The following is a 24,248-nucleotide window of genomic DNA, read 5'->3' as shown; positions in this document are numbered from 1 at the left end:
ATCTTTTATTCAGTTTATGTATTTGTTATTTGAACAAATAAATGTGCATATCCTTAAAAAAAAAGAACAAAAAGTGGATTGGTCATTTCAAAGATATTTTCCTGTAAGGTGGTGACAAGGGAAACAGAATAATAGGAAAATAACTGATTAGTTAACATCAGGTTACTTCAGGCTTTTGTGTGTGTGTAAGGACTAAAGCAGAGGAAACCTCATTATCATACCTATTCAATATTTAAACTGGTGTGGGGAAATTCGCTATTTTCTCTTCCTGCTGGCTTCTTGGCAGGTCAGACAAAAACCTAAGTTACTTGGAATGTAGCAGGGGTGACTATTTTGATTTCTAGTCTGGTCTTTTGGGGCCTAGTCCAAAGCCATGGCCTCCTATAACTTTTATTTAACAAGTGTAGATGCAAATAAAAAGTGAAAATGAAGGAATTTTTTTTTCCTTTGGTGGCTGGCTGGCAGAGGGATCTGAACCTGTGATCTTGGTGTTATAAGGCTGTGCTTTAACCAACCGATTTAACTGGCTAGCCCTGTAAATGAAGGAATGTTGTTGTGCACTTGCTGTTTTAGAAATTTTGCTCACCTACTTAGTTGTTCGAAATTATTAAGCAGCTGAAAATAAAGTGCCTGGTTATGTGCGGGAAAACTTGTGACTGAAAATCAACTAGGTCTAGAAGGTCACATTCATGTGAACTTAAAAGGGCAAGGAAAGCCAGAAGGCAAAGCTGATTAAAAAAAAAAAAAGTTAAAATGCTAAACTTGTTAATCCCACTTATTAAAATATAAGACCTTAAACTCTCATTTCGGTTTCCTCAGCAAAATGAGTTGGAGAGGGTAGGGCTGAAACAGGCATGTTCTTGGGGCTTTCAGCGTTGACATCTTACTTCAAGATGCCAGCTAGCGGACAGAGACCTGCTAAACTTGATCTTACATATATACTCTATGCAAGATAATCAACCCTCCCTCCCATCACCCGCTTTTTCAAGGCAGCGACTGTATCTGATTCCCCTGAGAGTCCCTACAATTTAGCACAACATCGGACTCCGAGGAGGCGTCCAATAAATGTTCGCACCGCTGGACCAGATCCTGAGTTCCAGTTCAGAACCCTGTAGAGGTCAAGCTCCCTCCCTCTCCCAACCAAGTCGAAATTGGCGCTTGCGCAGTGACTGGCCGCGGTGGTTCTCACTGAGATGAACTTGACTTGCTCTTGTGACTGCAGACAGAGCCCCTATCAGAATTAGGGCCGGGTGTGGGAAGGGGCAGGGAGGAATCGGTAAAGGGACACGAAAATCAACTACATCGTATTTTGATAAAATAAAAATACGGGCAGAAAAAAAAAAAAAAGAATTAGGGCCGGGCTGGTACCGACACCCCGGAGCGCCAGGAACTGCCTCACAGCAGATATTAGCAGCTAACCTTTGAGAACGCGCGGGCACCAAAGACAGCAGGAACCCTCTGGTTAGCTACGTTGTCCTCTGTAAAACCTCTCCCCCTCTTCCTCCCACAGTATCTTGTTACTACAGCAACTGTGGGAGTCACCAATCTGACAGCGGAAACAAGACAAAAAGAGAACACGTCTCCGACCCTTTGACAGAGCCATTGCGCAGGCGCATTAACTTTTTCCGGCTGTAGTTCGTTCTGTTGATGTACTCTGCGTCTGCGCATTAGTTCTCCCGCGCCTGGGCCAGCCTATACGCTTGCGCAAGTTGACGAATTGGGGAAAGCGGAGCTAGACTGCGGCGGCGCGCATGCGCAAACGCTGCATCCGGTGTGGCCGTCTAATCTAGGAGTCTGGGCCCTCGGCTGAAGTACTTAGGGTGTAGTCATGTCGGCGTCTGTAGTGTCGGTTATCTCGCGATTCCTAGAAGAGTACTTGAGTTCCACTCCGCAGCGTCTGAAGTTGCTGGACGCGTACCTCCTGTATATACTGCTGACCGGGGCGCTGCAGTTTGGTTACTGTCTCCTCGTGGGGACCTTCCCCTTCAACTCTTTCCTCTCGGGCTTCATCTCTTGTGTGGGGAGCTTCATCCTAGCGGGTAATGATTCAATAAGTAATCGCGATAATAATGTGTTACTTTGATGCGGTGCTTTTGTTCTCATAGTGCTCTATTTTTGTCAGACCACAGTCCCGTGAAGTTAGCAGAAGAGCCTGCATTGCCTTCTTCTTGTGAATGGGGAAATTGAGGCTCAGAAAGGTGGTCATATGTCTAATACCGAAGAGCTGTCTAGGAGCTGGAATTGAATAAAGAAACCACCGTCATGCTGCTGTCAACCTGGTGATCTACTTCACTTCATTTTGGTCCAGGGAAAACCCCAATCCAACTTTCAGTTAGCTTTAACACAACTTTAAAATTGGTAGGCTTTTAAAATGAAAACCCCAACTCTGTATCATCTCTCTCACCTTGGTCTAATCACTGTTAACCTCCGGTGAAAAGTTTCAATGAAAGAGTAACGACTATAAATACAGGTGCTTTGCTTGTTGAATCATCCTTTACTTGACTTTGGCTTTTAGCTCCTCTTACATACTTTATGTGGATGAAGCTGTTAATTCACTATGCTGAATTCAATTTTTATTCACATAATTCTATTTCTCCTTTATTTTTCCTTCCGATAAACAGGATTTGGTAACCTTGTAGACTGTCATATTTAATGAGAATTGTCTCTATAAGTTTTTCCCAAATCTGACATTTCTTTGCCCACGAGAGATTCAGCGAATACTGAGAACAGGCTTGGCTCAGGGAGTGTTAGCCAATCCAGTTTATAAGGGGCCACTACATAGGCCATTCCTGTCATTGGTATCCCCTGCTACTTGACTTTGAAAACATGCCGGAATTCATGATTTTTTTTTAGTGTGTTCATGATCAGTCACACCATCAATTTTATTTTGAGTCAAATAGGAGTATTATGGCAAAAGCTTTGGGGATACATCAGGTAATGTTCCTTGTTCTCAAAGAGTTTATTGTCTAGTTGTGGCACAGACAAAATACAGTGTTAGAATTGTCTGGAGACATCACTTGCAGTGGTGCTCTGCTTAAAGTTACAGATCTATAGATTGCTTTTTACACATTCACATTGCTGGTTCAGTCACACCAGAGATACCACTCAGAATTTAAAATAGGCCTAAGGATCTAATGACTTGTGTTCTAGATTGTTCTGGACTTGCAGATTTAGCCTGTTGATTGGGTATTATCACCTTTAGGTTTTGTCCTAAATGACCAAAACCTAGTTGTCTGTGGCAGCATCCTGGGTTTCAGGATATGTTACTTCTATGGTTTGAATGCCCTCTCCAAAGCTTATTTTGAAACTTAATTGCTGTTGTACCAGTATCAAAAGGTGGAACCTTTAAGAGGTGATTAGCCCATGAGGGCTCTGCCCTCATGAATGGATTAATGCCTTCATGGAGGGAGTGGGTTAGTTATCGTGGGGGCAGGTGCCTAACTAAAGGATTCGTTTGGCCTGATTTCCTCTTTGTCTGTTGTGCTCACTTGCCCTTCTGCTGTGGGATAATGCAGCACGACGGCCCTTGCCAGAGGCTGGCACCATGTTTAGACTTCTAGCTTCCACAAGTGTGAGAAATAAATTTTTTCTTTATAAATTACCCAGTTTCAGATATTCTGTCATAGCAGGAGGAAACAGACTAAGGCAGTTCCTATCATCACATAGACCATCTTTGCTCTACCTATCCTGCCATAGTAGGATTCACGACTAAGAATTTTATTAGCCAGCTAGGAAGAGGAACCTTGATGAGAACCTTTGATTAATTTTGTTTGATGTTTTTGTCTCCAGAAACAGGGCTGGGCTTGAAAGCTGATTTTAAAAGAGAAGGCTTCTCCATGCTGAAGTCACCCTGGCTTCATAAGCCTCTAGGTTTGAAATGACTTTTCAGGGATATGTGGAAGAGTATGGTTTGCTGAAGAGTGGGTGTGGACTATTGTGATAAAGCCAGACGTTTTTTTGAACAGATAATTTTTGCTTTTGCCAAGTCCTGTTTTTGAGCCTGTGGTGGCTAAAATTGAATTGGCAGCCTCCCCCACACTGCCATGGGAACTAGATGGTTTATCATCAAAGAGAATGCCTAGTAAAAGGGCATATTAATAGTGGAGTGGTATGGGGGATTGGTATTTCCAAATATTAGGTAACAGGTAATAGGGCCAGAGAAGTGAAAGTGGCTTCAGGAAAAGAAAGGATTTGTGACAATTCATAGTTGCCACTGAAGGGTATATTTGCATTTCTTTTGACAGCATTGACCTTACTAAATCTTACTTTTTCTGCCATTTGTTAGCCTAGATCATCAACTGGAGATTTGTTTTAATGGGAAATTTGAAATTTGGGTACTTTTCCTTTGTTTAGGTTACTGGGAAAGGAAGCCTTGTACCTATTTATGGGGCAGGGTTTTCTAACTTCCCTGTCACGTGTTTCTTGTTGGAGGAGAATGAAGGAGACTAGTATGGCTGGAGAAAAGGAATTGTAGGAGGTATATTGAAGGATTACATGGTTCTGGATGCTAGAGCTTTGAATACCAGGCCAAAGAATATTTTATTTTTATTAAAGAAAATAATTTTATTAATATTATTTTTTACATTCTAGGATGTTGTTGTGGAGCAGTTGGGAGGGAGGGGGAGAGGGGAAAAGGGAAGGAAATGGGATGGAAGAAGGAGGAAGGAGGAGGGGCAGGATTGAGGCCTGTGGCACCCCCTTCATTCCCACAGGGGAGACTGGGGGGCTTCCAGTGGTGGCCTGGTCATTGCCAGACTGGGTGCAGATGTTAGGGGAGTGTGGCAAAAGCCCTCGCCCTGCACCATCCCAGCTCGGGAACCCAGGGCCCTTCTTGCTGTGGCTTGGTGATTGTCGCTGGGCTGGTTGCACATGTTGGGGAGGCGTGACTGAGGTTCTCAGGCCAAGGAATTTGGACTTCATTCTGTAAGTAATGGAAAGCATCTGAGGTTTCTGTTTTTTCTTTTAAAATTATTATTATTTTTTATTTATTTAAGGGAGAGACTTAAAATTGGCATTAGCATGTAGGGTGGATTGGAGGGAAAATTTCTTCAGTCTTCCCTAGTTTATTTTTGGCAGTCTGTTCTCTTCCATTCCTTCTGCATGTGTTAATTTAGCATATACTCTTTGAAAATTGATCATTACATTTTAAACCAATTAAAAATGCTACCACACTTTTAAAAAGCCTATTGTTATTTGGCCCAATGGTACAATAATGGTCTGTTTTCTTCTATTCCCTCATGGCTGAGAGACTTAGCCATGGTTTCAAGAACAAGCCAGAGATAAAAAAATTGCCATTGAGATATCTTTTTTTGGATAAACAGTGTAGTATAGTAGGCATTAAAAGGACCTCAAAGGTGGAATATTTTTCTTCTTTCAGATGGATTTCAAACATCCTTAGCAGCTGACTTCATCATGTAGTTAGATATCTCTGGAGGAGGAGATCTATCCCTTTTTTAGAGTGACATTCCAATGTTGGCAACCCTTCTAGTTTCTTCATTTACCTAACTGAAATCTCTGCTCATTTAAAGTGCTGTTTAGGAGGGGTAAGTGGAAAACATTTAGACTGTCCTTAAAATAAATCTTTGATCTTGAAATCAGTTTTTAAGTCATTTCACAACTTAGGTCTGTTCTGTTCTCTAATCTCTATGAAACAATTTTGGCTTTTTTTTTTTTTGTAAATTATTTTGTTCTTCCTTATTTAGAAATCCAAAGGCAATTTGAATTTGAAAAGCAAGGAGGGCTAATTCAGAGGTATTCTGTCTCATGGAGCTATTGGGCTGTGTGGACTGGGGTCCAGCATTTCTTTTGGAATTAGCCATCAGATTTGTGGGTTCTAATATTAACTTCCATAACTGCTGTCCAAGAGATTGGAAGTTTGCCACCCTTGCATCTGATAGACCCTTTTCAAAATATCATTCATATCCATTGCTACCTCTTCATCATCAGTGTCTCTCAGTGCCTCGTGTCTAGACTACTGTAACCCTCTGTCTAACCTCTGGTCTCTCTTCTTGCAGTCCATCTTCCACTATGTTTGCAGGCTTGATTTGACTTGCAAATCTGATTGTGTCACTCCCACATAAGATTTGTCTGGTTCTCAAAGTAAAATTAAAATATTTTTATGGCATGGAGGCTGTTTCATGATGTGGTTTTGTTGCTATCTCTAGCTTCGTGGCTTGCTTCTGCCTCTTCTGTACTTTATGCTCCAGCATTATTGAGCTCCTTGTCATTCCCTGAACACTGTGTGATATCTCAAGCTACTTTACCTTTGCTTGACTTCCTTCAAAATTCCTTCAGTTCTTAGACTTCTTGACTCAAGTGCTTCTTCTCTTTGGAACCCTTCCGTGACTCTCCCAGCAGATCTGTGTCTTTCTCCTACATTCCTGTGTGTGTGTATGTGAGATACATGGCACTTTTGTATTGTGCTGTGTTTGTTTGCATTTCTGTCTTCCCTCTGGAAGGTGAGCCCTTGAGGGCAGGGGCTGTCTTTTCAACTCCGTACCTTCAGTGCTTCAGTACCCTATATGTTACATTGTGAGCATGCATATAAGAATTTAAGGAATACTGAGCAATTATGTGCCAGGTTCTCTGCCAAGTTACTGGGATTCAACTGGGAAGCACACAGACGTCATCCCTACTCACACAGAGTTCATAATCTAGTGGGGGATACAGAAAAGAAAATATGGATATAGCTGATAGAGAATTATTGGCGAGAAGAGGAACACAGTGGGTGCTCAACCCTGTTCAGTGGTCCTGTAATAATACTTTCCTAATATGGTTGATTTGCGAAAGTATGCTTCATAACTTCTCTCCTTATTCTCTTCTGTATTTCTTCTTTTCCTTTATTCTCAATTGATGATATTGCTTTCATTTTTTCACTAGAAAGAAAAAACTAGAAGTAGATGGAAATCCCTTTGTCTTCCCACCACTGAATCATAGCGGCTCACCTACTCCTGTACCCGTACTTCTGACTTCATTATAGTGGACGATGTGTCCCTTTCCTGTCAAACGTCAGCTCCTTCACTTGTGCAGAGGACCCAGTCTTCCCTTGCTCACTTAGGGACTCAGCTTCTGCAATTATCCCTCCATTCTGCATCACTAATTTCTCTCTCTTTACTGGATCATTCCCATACAAACATGCTCTAATATTGTCCAATTAAAAAAAATTCCATTTGACTCCACGTAGTTCTCTAGCTATCATCCCATTTCTTCTCCACCATCACAGAATTTCTTGTCTAGTTACTGTTTCTACTTTCTCACTTTCCATCTTTAACTCATTCTTGATGGTGGTCTGTCCCCACCACTTCTCTGAAACTACTCGTGTCATGTTGCCAAATCTAATGGTCATCTAACTCACCTTACCTGACTGCTTAGCAGCATTTACCATGTAGCATAGTTGGCTGTTTCCTTATTCATAAAATACTGTCCTCTTGCAACTTTTACAATGTGACAGTCTTCTGGTTGTTCTTCTCACATCTCTCACCTCTCACCTCATTGGTTTTTCCTTCCTACTGTTTGTACTGAACACTTCTCTGAGAGCTTGGTTCTGGATCCCTTCACTTTGTATTTCTTTCCATAGGTGAATTTAAATAACATCTGTATTCTTACAACTACCACATTTATATTTTTAGTTTTGACCTGTCCCCTGAATTCCAAATAAGTAAATCTAGTTGCCAACTTGACATCTCCACTTGATGTCTGATATATACCTTCAACTTAACATGTCCCAGATTGATCCTTCCCACCCAGCCATCTGTCTCTTCACCAGTCAGTTCATGGTGTCAACAATGGTTGAGCTGTTTGAAGGCAAACATACAGGAGATTTTTCTGATCCCTTGATTTCTCTTATCTCCCACATTCATTTTATCAGCAAGCTCTGTCTTCTCCGAAATTCAGCGTGTATCTCTTCACTTCTGTCCATTTTTACTACCATTCCTTGAGCTCTTTGGCTCCTAAGTAATTCCTCTGCTTCTTTAACATTTTAAACCATTCTCCATGTTGCAATCCTAGCAACCTTAAAAAATGTAAATCAGATTACTTTATTCACCTATTCAAACCCCTGAAATACAGGATACTTCAAAAAGTTCGTGGAAAAATGGAACGAAAAGATAATACAAATCTTTCTGTGAACTTTTTGAAGTACTCTCGTACTGTTCATTCTGTTGTACTTAGAACTAAATCCAGACTCTTTTTTGAGGCTTACAAAGCCCCACAGGATTTGGTCCTTGTCTCCTTAAAGATCACTACAGTCTGGTTAGTCTTACCTTGTTATATCTAGAACATGTCAGGATTATTCTTACTACCTAGAATATTCTGTCCCAGTTTTTTTTTTTCTTTTGGCATCTTGCCAGTGTGGGGATCCAACCCCTTGACTTTTGTGTTATTAGCACCATACTCTACAGAGTGGGCTAACTGGCAAGTCCTGACACCAGATCTTTACATGAATAGTTCCTTATCTTTCAGATATTGGTCTTTTTAAATAACACCTTCTTAAAGAGGCCTTCTGTGATGATTGAATAAAAAATAGCTCCCTAGTCATTTCTTATTGTCCTGTTTTGTTTTCTTCATAGCACATATCACTACCTGATATTTCCTTATTTATTTGTTTACTTATTTATTATATATTTCTCTCCATAGGAGTGTAAGTTCCTTGGAACCAAATTCTTGTCTGTCTTGTTCTATGCCGTATTTCCAGCACCTGGAATGGTGCATGGCATATAGTAGATGCTCAATAAATATTTTGCTGAATGAATGAACATTTAAGGAGATAGATTAAATTGGAACTGCTAAAAGGGAACAAGCAACCTTAGGAAGTAGTGAATTCCATCTTTGGAAGTGCTCAGGGAGAGACTGAAGGATCCTTTGTGGAGGAGCTTTTTGAGTGGTTTTCTTTGCCTCTTTTGTTCCCAATGCATTTGAGAGATGTGACACCCATATCGGTAATAGGCTCTGGAAGGTTTATAATTCTCCTTTTGGGGTGGCTTATCAGATTCTGTTAGTGGTGAGTATACTTTGGAAAGCTTCCCAGTTGACTTATGCAGCCTCCTCCAGCATGCCCATCCCCTACCACCTCTTGGGAATTTTATGCTTTAAATGGACTGTTGGTTTTTATGACCTCCAAGATCCTTTCCATATCTGTGGGATTCTGATTCTTGTGTTGTCATGAAATAACTTGGATTAGTATGATCATGAAGTATGATCATGATAATGATAACATGAATTCATTACCTTATCTACCTTCATGGAGAGTTTTCTTTTGTCCCTTCATATTTCCTGAAAAATAACCCTTGTTCTACCCCGTTTTCTACCCCAGTAACTACTGTTAATAGTTTGGTATCTATTTCTCCAGATTTATTTTTAGATCCCAACTAAAACAAATGACAAAATAATTATGCAAGTTGAATATTCCTTATCTGAAATGCTTAGGACCAGAGGTGTTTCAGATTTCTGATTTTTTAAGATTTTGGAATATTTGCATTACTGGTTGAACATTCCTAACTGAAAATATGAAATTTCAAATGCTCCAGTGAGCATTTCCTTTGAGCATCATGTTGGCATTCAAAAAGTTTTGGATATTGGAGCGTTTTTAAAAAAGAAAATTTAATTTTTATTGAATCAAAATTGATTATACATAATTTTGGGTTTCAACATTGAGATACGTTGATCAAATCAATATTACTAGCATATATATTGTTACAAATTGTAATTATTCTTTATGCCCCTTGTCTAATCCATCCTCATGCCCCTTTCTCTCCCCGTTCCCCCCTCTAATCACCCTAGATTTCTTCTCTCCCTCTGAAAGAATAATGGTTACTCTGTTGATTTGCTGCCCAAATGATCTGTCCAGTGCTGAGAGGCATGATCAGGTCCCCAATACTATCATAGAACAGATGTCTCTTCCGTCACTATGAAATGGGCTCTGTGGGGACAGATATCCTCCTCTCTTTATCTCTGCTGGTGACTCTCCTTGTGTCAACTCATTCCAGTGGCTGGCGGACCATCTGTGTGGTGGTTGTGGCATCTAGCCACCTTTATGGCAGCCATAGTTATTGTGGTAGCTATGGTGGGCCACCCACATGGAGATGTTTTTGGCCTGCTCTGTGGTGCTGGCAGTGTGCCTGGTTGTGGAGAGTGTCTGATCCCTAGTTCCATGCCCTGGGTCATTGAATGGGTCCCAAGGCACTGGCACAGTGTGCCTGGTTGTGGGAGGGGGGTCCAGTCCCCTTCTACATGTCCTGGATCCCTGGGTGGGCCCCGAGACACTGGCATGGTGTGCCTGGTTTTGGGACGGAGGTTCAGTCCCCTTCTCCATGTCTTGGGCCCTGGGTGGGCCCTGATGCGCTGACCTGGCATGCCTGGTTGTGGGAGGGTGGGTCCAATCCCAGCTCCTTACCCCGTGTCCCTGGGTGGGCCCTGAGGTGCTGGTGTGGTGAGCCTGGTTGTGGGAGGGGGTTCTAGTCCCCTTCTCCATGCCCTGGATCCCTGGGTGGGCCCCGAGGCACTGGCATGGGGTGCCTGGTTGTGGGAGGGGGCTCCGGTCCCAGGCTCCATAGCGGGGTGCCTGGTTGTGGGAGGGGAGTCTGGTCCCCTTCTCCATGCCTCGGGTCCGCGGGCAGACCCAAGGCACTGGTGCGGTGTGCCTGGTGGTAGGAGGGGGATTTGGTCCTCTTCTCCATGCCCCAGGTCCCAGGGTGGACCCCGAGGCACTCATGTGGTGTGCCTGGTTGTGGGAGGAGGGTCCTGTCCCTTTCTCCATGCCCCGGGTCCCAGGGAAGGCCCCGAGGCACTGGCATGGAGTGCCTGGTTGTGGGAAGGGGGGTCCAGTCTTCGGCTCCATACCCTGGGTCCCTGAGTGGGCCCTGGGGTGCTGGTGCAGGGTGCCTGGTTGTAGGATGGGAGTCTGGTCCCCATATCCATGCCCCAGGTCCCCGGGCAGGCCCCGAGGTGCTGGCACGGTGTGCCTGGTTGTTGGAGGCGGTCCTTTCCCCTTCTCCATGCCTTGGGCCCCTGGGCAGGGCCCTGATGCACTGTCCCAGGGTGCCTGGTTGTGGGAGGGGGATCTAGTCCCTGGCTCCATACCCCAGGTCCCTATGCGGGCCCTGGGGCACTGGCACAGGGTGCCTGGTTGTGGAAGGGGGGGGTCCAGTCCCCTTCTCTGTACCCCAGGTCCCTGGGCAGACCCCGAGGTGTTGGCACAGGGCGCCTGGTTGTGGGAGGGGGATCTGGTCCCCTTCTCCATGCCCCAGGTCCCAGGGCAGGCTCTGAGGTGCTGGCACAGGGTGCCTGGTTGTGGGAGGAGGGTCCAGTCCCTGGCTCCATAGCCCAGGTCCCTGTGTGGGCCCTGAGGTGCTGGCACAGTGTGCCGGGTTGTGGGATGGGGGTCCAGTCCCCAACTCCATACCCTGGGTCCCCTTGTGGGCCCCAGGGCACCGGTGTAGGGTGCCTTGTTGTGGGAGGGGGGTCCGGTCCCCTTCTCCATGCCCTGGGTCCCAGCACAGGCCCCAAGGCGCTGGTGTGGTGTACCTGGTTGTGGGAGGGGGGTCCAGTCCCCTTCTCTGTATCCCGGGTCCCTGGGCAGACCCTGAGGTGCTGGCGCAGTGTGCTTGGTTGTGGAGGGGAGTCCAGTCCCCATCTCCAGACCCCAGGTCCCAGGGTAGGCCCCGAGGAGCTGGCACAGGGCGCCTGGTTGTGGGAGGGGGGTCTGGTCCCCTTCTCCATGTCCTGGGTCCCCAGGTGGGCCCCAAGGCACTGGCATGGTGTGCCTGGTTTTGGGACGGATGTTCAGTCCCCTTCTCCATGCCTTGGGCCCTGGGCGGGCCCTGATGCGCTGACCTGGCATGCCTGGTTCCAGTCCCCTTCTCCATGCCCTGGGTCCCCTGGCAGGCCCCAAAGTGTTGGCATGGTGAGCCTGGTTGTGGGAGGTGGGTCCGGTCCTCTTCTCCATGCCCCATGTCTCTGGGTGGGCCCCGAGGTGCTAACAGGATACTGGAGCATTTTGGATTTCAGATTTTCGGGTTAGAGATGCTCAACCTTCATATATCATTTAATATATATATACACACACACTTACATACATACATCTATATATAAAATATATATACACATGTATATATAAATATTTTTAATAGGGGAAATGTGGAATGGTATATCTTTTTGCCTTTTTTTTCACTTAAAATATCTTGGATATCTTTCTTGTCAATGTATAGAGAATTTACCTTATTCATTTGAATAATTGCATGGGATTTCATTGCATGTCTGTAGTGTAGTTTACTCCTCTTGATGATGTTTGGAATGTTTTCATTTTTTTTTCAACTTTACAAACATGCTGTTAGAATGTCTTTGTTCTGTAAGATAAATTCCTTAGTCAGAAGGTAGTAGGTAAAGACATTTAAAATATTAATGAATATTGCCAGTTGCTCTCCCAAATGGATGGACCAATCTGTACTTTCCACAGCAGGATTTTAATTGATTGCCTTGCTTCAGTCATTGTCCTTCATATTTTGAAGGGCTGAGGTGCCTGAAGAGATCAGTGGTGCTTGCACGGTGTTTAGATGTTTAAGCATAATGAAAACTGTTTCCATGGAGATGGACTCTGGAGAACCAGTCTGATAGCTTTCTGACTTTTGGATTAGATCTCAGTTTGTTACTTTTTCTTTGTTAGTGATGGAATGATGCCAGCCTGAAGCAAATCTGAATTTCCTTAAGTAGTGTAATAATTTATCACAGGCTTAAAGATATTTTGGAAATGTGTACTCCTAGAGCTTCTTTTTCATGTCAGTGGTCACTGTTGCTAATGTATTGTGATGGAATTTGAAGCAAATCTGAATTTCCTTAAGTAGTGTAATAATTTATCACAGGCTTAAAGATATTTTGGAAATGTGTACTCCTAGAGCTTCTTTTTCATGTCAGTGGTCACTGTTGCTAATGTATTGTGATGGAATTTTCAAGAGTATAGAATGTGGCCCTGGAGGGGGGTTCTTTGCTAAGAGAGTTCTCTGCTAAGAGTAATATAGTTTAGGTCTCCTGCCTTTTTTGAGACAAATAAAGCAGGTACTAGAACTTTGAGATCAAAGGTAATGTATTTGCAACTATGAGATCCTCTTGGATGAGAATGTTACCTTTATAATCTATGTTATCTATTATATTATATACATATTCTATTAGAAAATAATTTACATTTTTATAACTTTTTGTCATTCAGCCCCAGCCCCTTTGTTACTGCCTGAAGCGTATCCCCATGCAGATATGATTAGAATCAGGAAATAAGAGAGCTCTGAGGGTTTTTTGGTTATATGTTTTTATGTCTGAGTAAGCCTCTAGGTTTTAGTGTAACTCTGTGAAGTCATATTTTTTCCTTTAACTTTCCTTTTTTTTTTTTTGTTTTGGTGGCTGGCCAGTATGGGGGATCCGAACCCTTTGACCTCGGTGTTATAACACCGTGCTCTAACCAACCGAGCCAACTGGCAGCCCCTTTAACTTTCCTATAATAGTCAAGAGCGCAAAACTTAAGTGTATGACTTGATGAATTTTACCCATCTAACCACCACCCAGATCAAGATATAGAACATTACCAGCGCCATAGAAGCCTCCTTGGATCTTCTCAGTCACTCCCCCCCCCCCCCCCCCGTGAAAGATAAAATCCACTATCCTAACTTGCATTACCATGGATTGCTTTCACCTAGTTTTAAGCTTTCTATATGTAGACTCATACAACACGTACTTTTAATGTCTGGATTGTGCTGCCAACTTATTTATGGAATTCATCCATTTTGTGTATAGCAGAAGTTATTTGTCATTGTTGTATAGTATTTTTATTTATTTATTTAATTTATTTACTTGGTGTATAGAATTCTATTGTTTGCATATGCCATAATTTATCCATTTTACTGTTGATAGGCCTTTAGATTGTTTCCAGTTTGGGCTATCATGGGTATCATTACTGTACATGACTCTTTGTTCTGGTGGCTGTTGGTACAGGGATCTGAACTCTTGACCTTGGTGTTACAATACTGCCCTCTAACCAACTGAGCTAACTGTCGAGTCCTGTACATGCCTTTTGATGCACATATGCATTCAGTTCTGTTCGAGTAGAATTGTTCGGTCATAGAATATGTGTGTTCATTAGCAGTCATATTTGTTTTATACTTCTGGATAATCATCTTTGTGTTTTGTGTTTTTTACTTCTAGATAATCATTGTTGTGTTTTGCTTCTTGCACAGTTTGCCTGAGAATACAGATCAACCCACAGAACAAAGCAGATTTCCAAGGCATCTCCCCGGAGCGAGCCTTTGCTGATTTTCTCTTCGCCAGCACCATCTTGCACCTTGTTGTCATGAATTTTGTTGGCTGAATCATTCCCATTTACTTAATGAGGAGTAGGAGACTAGAAGAACGTAAGTGACGATCATAGCTCTTGTCCCATAATATTGGATGGGGCTGGTTTTGATCATGATTGGCAAGGTTCCCATATTGCTGATAAGATGTTTGCAGAATTTTCCATTGGTTTGCAAAGTATGCATTAATATCATCATGATTCATCAGTGCTACTGCTCTTGGTCATTCCCTTGTGTTCTTGCTGTTCTGCAAATCATTAAGATAACAGAAAATGAATGTTTGCCTGTAGCTAATACATTAATTTCTGCACCAATAACTCTAGGAAAATAACTCAGAGATTTTGGAAGAGACATAAATTGTAGGTCTTGCCTTTAGATTTGCTCTTCAATTCTTTTTCTGATTTTTGATCTTGGTGTTATAACACCAACGTCAAGGGTGCAGATCCCCATACTGGCCAGCTGCCAAAAAAAATATGCCAGGTGATTTTGATCTCAGATGACTTTAAATGCTGGACATTGTCTTCATAGTACCCAGTATAGCATTTACATCTGATACTCATCCAGTGTATATTGAATGAATGACTGGGCATTTGCTAGTATGTGTCCTGAAGTAGAAATAAATGGGGAAATTGCATTACCTTGGGAAAAGATTTTAAAATGTAAGATGGGATGCTGTTTGATTTATTTGCTGTTTTCTCTTTTTTAGCAATAGAGCTCTTTTTTCCCTCAAACTCTTATGTAGAATCCTGGTATATAAAACAGAAGTAGAACTGAGTTGTTTTGATTGACAGGGAAAAGCCCTATGCTTGGCCATCACATCATGTGTTGTATGTCCTCCCTTCTATCCCTCCCTCCCAAGCTGAATCCTAAAGATCTAATAAGTACATGAGTGTTTTCCAAACTTTATCAACAGCTGCTTTTTAATTTTATCTATTTTAATTTTTTTTTTTGTGTGTGTGTTTTGTTGTTTTTCTTCTTCTTTTATCAACAGTTACTTTATATATGAGAAAATGGAGGCCCTGAACAATCCAGTGGCCTTCCCTGGTCACACAGTTAAGTGGTTGCAGAGTAATGCCTTAGTCCAGTGGTGTTCTTGTCCCGGTACTCCTTCCTGTAGCTCATGTAGCTTAGCGATGAATGTACTCACTCTTTTCTATGCTTTTGCATTATAAAATTTAATGTTGCTGTTATTGGGTGGGAGAGAAAAGAGAACCTTAGGAAATGTCATCCTTCTTGAGGGAAGAATATCCTCTTCCTATCACTCCTTAGAAAGCTATCATTTTTGTACTAATCACCAGAAATCTAATACAAGAGTTAGAGCAGCTGTGTGCAAAGTGCATGCAATAATGTGACAATGACCGTACTTCATTTTTTGATATGAATTAGTCAGTTACTTACAATGTTACATAAATCCTTTCTTTTGATATTGCCTTGAAAACAGTTCTGTTAATTCAGGTGAAGTTTAATTTTGATAGTGGTAAGTTGACAGAGATGGTTTACTTCAGTGAGAAAGTTTGAGAACCACTTTGTTTTACCATTCTAATACAGTTTAACTCCTTGGAGACCTTTTTAAAACTTGAGTTGTCTTCCTCCTTCCCTTCTTCTCTGCTTCTTTCCCTCTCTATATGCCAGTCAATGCCTTGTTACTGGGAATACAAAGAAAAGTAAAATGTGTCTCTTGCCTTCAAGAGGTGAGGAAGGGGAGATGAAATGTAAACATAATAGTTAAAATACAGCACAGTTAGTGATTCAGATCACTAAAGATCTGAACAAAGTGCTGTGAGAGTCCAGTGAAGGGAGAGACTGCACCATCTAGGAGCAGGGGCAGCAGATGCGTTATCTGGCCAACGGATAACAGCTTTTATCAGTTAACTGTTGCCAATGAGTAACCTTGAAAACTTACAGCTAGAAAACTGACCCACCAACATCGACCTTCTCATGCTTGCAAATATCATGAGTAATTCTTGGGTTTTCTTTTTTTTTTTTTTTTAAAGATGACCAGTAAGGGGATCTTAACCCTTTACTTGGTGTTGTCAGCATCACGCTCTCCCAAGTGAGCTAACCGGCCATCCCTATATAGGGATCCGAACCCGTGGCCTTGGTGTTATCAGCACCACACTCTCCCAAGTGAGCCATGGGCCGGCCCTAATTCTTGGGTTTTCTGATGGCGACTGCTGGAAAAGTCATAAGTCTTCTGATTGCCTTACTCTAGATTTCTGAAGTTGTTTTTTTCTAGATGAGTCATGGTGTATACTTAGGAAGGAGACAAAGTAAACATCTCTAGGCTCAGGGAGATACCAAATCATGGAAAATTATTTTAGAGGGCTGTCGTGATTGGAGAAGGACTCTGCTGTAGAGAGCTTAATATTTCAAAATTATGACAAAAACAGAGACAAAGAAAACAGGCTCAGCAGAAACGTGTACCGTAGGTCATATTAACGACCTAGGACTACTTGTTTGGCTGGGAATTTTGGGCCCAAGGTACAGCAAAATCTTCCAATCCCAGATTACAATGTTAAATCACTCTATAGAGTATGTTCATTGAAAAAATCCTTCTCTCTGTGGCATTTTCCAGCGCATTCTTCACAGAGATCCTTCATTTGACATATACTACACTGCCTGCTCTCAGTTTTTAAAATATACATTTATTTGTGCCTTTTATGTGCTTCTAACTCAGCTATATGTAGTGTGCCGAAGCACTTTTAAAATAGTTCGAAGTGAGTTCTCAATATTTATACCAAGTCAGAAGGTAGAACAAAACAGATTGAACATTCTCCATATTTTCCAACTAAGTTGAGAGTTTGATATTAAAAAAAAAAACACTTATAGTGTAACTGATCTTGTATGAATTTAGGGGTGACATTTAAAACCACCAGCTACTCTGAAATAGGCAGATTAAAAGAAAATGGCATTGAGTTAAAAAAATAAATGAATTCAAGGGGAAATAAGGAAGTTAACAGATATTGAGTGCTTATTATGTGCCTTACTTTAAATGATTCTCATTCTGTATCATTTTATTTTCAAAATAACTTCATGAGGATAGGCTTGCTGTTCCCATATGCAGATGAGGAACTGAGGTTAAGAGTCTTGCTAGAAATCTTATAACTAATAAGCCTGATAATCCAGTCTGACTTCAAAAAACAACTATTTTTATACTCCATTTTAACTCTAGGTTGTTAACTACGTAGTATCTGTCAATTGCAGAGTTAAAAAATGTGTTTAAAAAGATACTACAGGTGTTTTATCACTGTCTTCGCCTTATTACTTTCTTTTGCTTTTATTATGACAATTTTAAAAAGAAAAGTACAAATAATAATATAACAAATGCTGAAGTATCCACCACCTGGAATTAACAGATTTTGGACAGATTAAACATAAAGTTCCCTTTGAATCCTTCTCCAGTCCCAGTTCCTTCCCTGTCCTGTAAGACTCAAACTTCTTATGGCAGTTTTGTTCAAATGTAATACTAGATCTATTAAGACAACTTTTTCCAAACTTTGGACTTTATGGCCTCCTGAAAACATGTCCAAAGATGGCAGTTTGAGAAATGTCGTGGTAAAGGTTAGCTGCTCTGTCAGTTGGCAGTACTGTTTATAAGTGGCTATCCAGGTGGTTAAGAAAGACTCACAACATTTTTTAATTATAAAAGTGAAAATATAAAAGTTAAAATGCTTCCAGTGAGCTTCTGAGCCCCAAGATTCTGTGCTTACCTGACATCTGAAATGATCAGTTTTTGGTGCTTAGGTGGCAGTAAATTTTTTAACGAATGCATGACACAGGAGCTCAATAGATTTGAACATTTAAAAATGTATATAGTTTCTATAATTATTTCCTGTTTTGTTTTTCCATATTTCTTTGTGAAGTTATTTTCAAATAATGTCCGCCTATCTCAGGTGTTCTGAAAGTAATAAGGAAAAAGAGGGATAGAGCTACATTGGGTCACAGTTCAGGAAGCAAAGTTCCTGATGACTTGGGCCCTGAATCAAAGGGGAAGGTGAACTGAGCACGAAGGGACAAATCCAGGCTTGGAAGTGCGCTTAGCACCCAGGGAGATTATTGCCTAATGCTTGTTGCTTTGTTTTAATAACGGAGACAATTCTCCCACGGGTTTTAAAAAATTCCTAGTGCTTAATCCTAGCTCGAGCAAGGGAGCTACAGAACTGGGCAGAACATTTTTACTCTGTCAGGCAGCACTGTTTACAAACATGCAATTGTGTTGGCTTTTCAAATTCATCAGTTAAATTATAGTAATGTAGAAAATTACCTTCATGATCTAAATGTTATTCTTTAGGCTCTGCTGCCACCTAGTGGATTGTACATTTTACATGCTGAGAGAATGAACTACAAAGCATTAGAGAAATTGAGTTTGGGGGAAGAAACCACTGACATCTTTGTGATAAAACCTAGTTTCTTTGCAGTCATAGGAGGGCAGCAGAGGTCCAAGTGGGTTTAGACGCTGGGTCAGGGGTTGCTTTACATTCTGGCCAGAAGTGGGCAGTGTTGAATTAGGAACAAAAGGGCATAGAACATTACAGAACATTAAAGTGGCCCAGGAGTTTTGTTACACAGGGAAGACTAGGGTGCACGTCAACTCTCAGATTTCCCCTTTGTTTCCTTTCCTTATCTTGTTAGTTGGAGAGGCCTTTTTTTGGTTTGTATGAGACTTTTTATTGTTCTCAACAATGACCTCCTACCAGCAACAATTTTTACTTTTTTTGTTGGTGGGGTCCCTGTTTTGTTTTCATTTCATTTTCTTTCCTTTTTTTTGGCAGCTGGCTGGTAAGGGGATCTGAACCCTTGACCTTGGTGTTATAACACCACATTCTAACCAGCTGAGCTAACTGGCCAGCCCTATTTCACCCTATTTCATTTTCTCTTCAGCATTTCTACCTTATATTGAATTAGGTCCAGACACCAAATAAGTTTTCCGAAAGGGAACTGTCCTAAATTTGTAGAAAATTTTCTGAGGTAGGCACAGCATAACTTTTTTTCAACTCATTTCTCCCTGGTTGGAATACAAGATTAATTCTCTACCTATTCTTTTTTTTGGGCAGCTGGTCGGTATGAGTATCTAAACCCTGACCTTGGTGCTGCTACAAGGCTGTTCTTTAATGAGCTGAGCTGATTGGCCAACCCTCTACCTGTTCTTAAGACCTTGCATCTGTTTATTTTATTTATTAAAAAAACACTAATTGATGATCCTATAATTGGTTACTAAATTCTATCTTGTATTTGGCTCATTTAAGGCTACCAAAAAAAAAAAAAGAGAGAATATAAAGTAGATTTGTATTTATGAATTTCATTGATAAACTATCTTCCTTATTTTCTCCATCCTTTCAGCTCAGATAACTCTTAGTCCAAGTCATCCCACCCCCAGGCTGGATAGGCTTCTTCTCTGGGAACTCAGGGTCCATGTGCATACTGCTAATGCTGCACTTAATCATATTGTTATCAAACTGTTCATTCACTTTCCTGTCTCTGCCACTGGACTCTCAAGTTCTCTGAGGGTAGGGCCTCAGGGCTTAGCACAGAGCTAACAGTCACAGTGCATGTTTGTTGAATGAGTGTATCAATGAATAAATTATTTTCATCTGCAAAAACCAATAGCTGTATCATTAGTTACTTGCTGCAAAGACATGTGGAAAGTGCTGTGGAAGAAAAAGGCCAAGTAAAAGATTCATATGAAAGGCTGTGGGGTGGGCAAGAGCATGAGATAAGAAGTTGGAAGACATGCATTGTAGACTTTGCTCTGTTAACAAGTTGAATGGACAAATAGGCTTGTCTCTGAGCCTCAGTTTCCCATCTGCAGTGAGGGGATTGGCCTGGATGTTCATCATAGTCTCTTGCAGCTGTTAAAGCCTCTCAATATAATTTATGATGGTCCCTGTTGTGTTTGAGGAGGATTGTGCTGTTTCTGTGGGTCCTCAGTTGGGCTTTGCTTTTTTTTTTTCTCTCTTCAGTTACTTTTTACTTATATTTCCAGATTCCTATCATCCATTCACAGAAGATGGGAAGTTAAAGTGTGATTGTTTACAACAAAATGCACAATATTTGTATAAAGCTCTTTAGAAAATTAAACATTTCTAAAATGTTTTAGTTATCACATTACCAGGCTTGCAGGATTCACATACATTCCACATATACTTTTACATACATTAACTCAGTGTGATTCTTGCTACCTACCTGTGATGGAGGTAGACGAATATTGGTATTCCATTTTACTCCTGAGGTAATTAAACCTTGGTAAAATTTAAGTTGACTTACCCAGGTCCTGGAGTTAACAGGTGACTGAGTGGGAACTTGATAACAGATATTTGGACTCTGAACTTTTATATTCCTTCCTCTCTGTTATGTTCAAGGACTTTTGGATGATGAATATATACATCTTCCTGTTAGAAGGTTTTCATTAAAAATACCAAACTTGCTTTTCTTTTGTAAATGGGAAAAACTTAGGAGAGGTGGATAAGAAAGGATGAAGACAGGTTATCGCAAAATGTTTCTGCCACGTTGGCCATCCTTAATAGGGTCCAGGAAAAATGCAGGACAGTGCAGATCAGGAGACCTGACTTTATCTAGTGAGGGTGACCCTGGACCGGCTCTGTCCAATAGAACATTTTGTAGTGTGGAAACATTCTGGGTCTGCACTGCCCAAGATGGTAGCTGCTAGTCATATGTGGTTATTTTACATTTGAAATGTGGCTAAGTGACCAAAGAACTGAATTTTTAATTTAATTTAATTTTAGCTAAGTTTAAATAGTCCCCTGAGGCTAGTGGCTATAGTGATGGACAACACAGCTCTGGACAAATTTGTCAAACTATCAGGTTATGGTTTTCTCATCTCTGAAATGAAAGCATTAGGCTAGCTGATCTCTAAAGCTCCTTTCATTAAAAAAAATGTACAATGTGTGCCTTCTAAAATTATAGTAATTCAAATTTAGTTCTGAACCTAGAATTTCTGCAGAATAGTCTTTGGTTCACATTATCTCTAATTTCAGTTTTAATTGGGTGACCAGGATCCAGGATGAGATAGATTTGACAGAAAATCAGTACTTGAGCAAACCTGCCCAGTGCTAGTGTATGTGAATAGAGATGGTGCTAGAGAAGATTACAGATTCCAAATAGAAATGACCCTGTCTGGCATTATCTTTTATATCCATATAGAGAGTAATTATTATTTTTTTTTAACAGTTCTTTGTGTTGTGATGATTAGAACAGACTGATCAAATGGCACTGGCTTTTCTGCATGGGTGAAATAGACTTAAAGAAGTCATGCTAACTTTTCTCAGTAGGTGTCTTCCATTTTGCATGTCTTGATATCAGGGGAGGAGATTTTATTAGTTTCCCGAAACATTTATCCCCTGGTTAACAGTCAAAATCATTCTTCTGAGCTGTTGAATAGTATAATTTTTTTTTTTTTTTTGGCAACTGGCCGGTACGGGGATCTGTACTCTTGATCTTGGTGCTATCAGCACCACGCTGTACCAAGTGAGCTACCCAGCCAGCCCCTAGATAGTCTTAATTTTACTGAGCTAACATTTCAAAGAATCCTTGAACCTCTGCTTTAAGAATAGTGTCTGGTGAACATATCTTTGCCTTAAAAGAAGGGAGGTCTTTGTAAATAGGGTTTTCTGAAAACCATTGTCAAAGAGACTCTCATGAGTCATTTTTGCCACCCACACAGACTGGCCTCAAACTTCGTAGACTTAAATGTTTTAATATCATAGAATTTTGAAACTCACTTTTTGCGCTAAAGTAGGATTTCTTTTATAATTGTAAATGTGTCAAGGCTTTGTTCACTTAAAATGGCCTTATGCTCTAGTCCTCTCTCACCTTGGCCATTAGAATTGATTATGTTATTTGGTTCATAGTTTCCATTGCCAGGGAGTTTGCTTTAAGAAATTTGATGGAATGAATAGGTGAGTTTTAATAGATCTGTTTGTTCTTGTTTTGCACTGTGAACATTTTTTGCTCCCTGTTATTGCTCTTTCTTTTACACATTTTTCACAATTCCACTGATATGAGAATGTTCTGTGGTTATGTAGCATTTCTGTAAATACCACTGGTAGTGAAATAAAAACATTCTGGCTAGAATTCTTAAATCTTTTCTTTAAGCTTTGATGCTAGAATTTCCAGGGCACTTGAACCAACACACAAAAATAAGGTGGTGCCCTTTTACCTACTGGGGTGGCCCAGTTCTGGAAGCTAGTATTTCCCAACCTTTTTCAAGTCATGGCACAAATAGAAGATTACAGTATTTTTATGGCACACTGTGGGAAAATTGGCTGCTTATAGTTGGAGTCCCTAGGGCCAAAAGGTCAATTTCTGGCCACGCCCATGTTGGAGATCACTGGGCAGGAAATTCCACCCTGAGAGACTACAAAGGAAGCCTGTGTCTTTCAGGGAGGGCTCCACCAGTTCCATCTGGCTGTAGCGGCAATGTAGGTACTTCTCTTAGAGTTATTCTCCACCTTCTCCTTGCCAAAAATAATCTCATCTTTAAATGAAAACTAAATTATTTCTTCTATTCTGGTCCTTTGTTAAATCTCAGATTGGGAATTTTTCTCTACTTTCTCTCTTAAATCCTTTCTTTCTCTATCCTCGCCCAAACTGGAAATCAGTGCTTTTATAAGCATTCTAGATCTAGAAAAGCTCTTTAGGCTAAACTGCAGCCCCCTCACCTCAAAGAATTTGTGGGTCAGGGAGGTCAGAGTGACTTATGTAAAGTCATGCAGCTAATTATTGAAAGAGCTGGAGTTACAACCCATGTCTCCCAGTTCTTAGTCAGTTTTGCCTTGAAGTACTTGGAATTCAGGTTTAAACATTAATTTTGTGGGTACTACTCCCTGAGAAAGTTTTCAGTATCAAAATGGAGTCACTTATATTAAAACCCTTGACAAATAGAGCTGGGGAAGGCCATGAAGAGAATGGTTCTTATGCATAAATGCCTGATAACAAGAACTTTGTAATAACAAAGGACTCTGCAAAACCACAGCTTTGCACAGAAGCCACCACAGCCTTACTCAGAAATGACTTCTGCAAGGATATCTGCCCAGCAACTGTCTGTCCATCCTGGGGCTGGTGTCACCCTTGTTATTTGATCCTCGAAGCCAAGGATAATTATCAACAATTACACAAAACAATTTTGTAATCCTCCATCATTTTTCCTTTAAAACTCTTTGTCTTCCTTTACCTCCCTGAATATGCATAGTTTACTATGGCATGCATATTCCCGCAATGCCCTATTCCCAAATGAAACTTTTTTCTTAGAGATTCGTCTGGTTTTTTTTTTTTTTTTTTTCACCTTTAACATCCCATAGAATGTTCTGTGAAAACATCGCTTCGTTTTGGTTGTTCTAGCCTGGCTTAAATACTGTCCTGAGTTTAGGAATCAACCCCATAACTGTTTTGTGGGTTAGAATTTAGATCTAAAGGGGCTGGCTGGTTAGCTTACTTGGTTAGAGTACTGTGTTGTTAACACCAAGGTCAAGGGTTCGGATCCCCATGCTGACCAGCTGCCAAAAAAAGAAAAAAAGAATTTAGATCAAAAGATTGGGGCCCTGTCTGTGGTATCATAAGACATTTTACCTGTCTGCTTCTTTCTTTTAGGTTCACTTTTTGGTTTCCCCTGGATGCAAGTTCCAAAGATGGCAGCTTGTTGGACACATGGATTTTCTTCAGATTTGTATTTACTTCTGAATCTGATTGGTATGCAGGTGGAGAGCCCAAAGAAGTTCTCTTTCTCTGTGTCAGAACAACTTGTAATGAACATTTATTAACATGACCTCTGCCTTCTATTAAGTGTAACCTTTTGCCTTCCAAATTAAAAAACTCCATGCTACTCCTCCTTATGCCTCTGTTTTTCGTTTTTATCCTTTATTGATATCAAAATCCTTTTTTTTCTTTCAGTCCTCTGTGCCA

The 24,248-nt window shown here is 41.1% G+C and overlaps 1 protein-coding gene across 1 annotated transcript; it reads left to right on the top strand.

Moving 5' to 3' along the window:
* Positions 1 to 1,731: 1,731 nt before the first annotated feature.
* Positions 1,732 to 24,174, top strand: DAD1 (defender against cell death 1). The gene is made up of 3 exons (XM_063091605.1): positions 1,732 to 2,039; positions 14,217 to 14,390; positions 23,937 to 24,174. The coding sequence occupies exons 1-2, from the start codon at positions 1,829 to 1,831 to the stop codon at positions 14,345 to 14,347; spliced, it is 342 nt and encodes a 113-aa protein (XP_062947675.1). The 5' UTR covers positions 1,732 to 1,828; the 3' UTR covers positions 14,348 to 14,390; positions 23,937 to 24,174.
* The last annotated feature ends 74 nt before the right edge of the window (positions 24,175 to 24,248 follow it).

The sequence above is a fragment of the Cynocephalus volans genome, chromosome 3 (genome assembly GCF_027409185.1).
Source record: "Cynocephalus volans isolate mCynVol1 chromosome 3, mCynVol1.pri, whole genome shotgun sequence".
NCBI classification, from domain to species: domain Eukaryota; kingdom Metazoa; phylum Chordata; class Mammalia; order Dermoptera; family Cynocephalidae; genus Cynocephalus; species Cynocephalus volans.
This window is presented reverse-complemented; position numbering and strand designations above follow the sequence as displayed.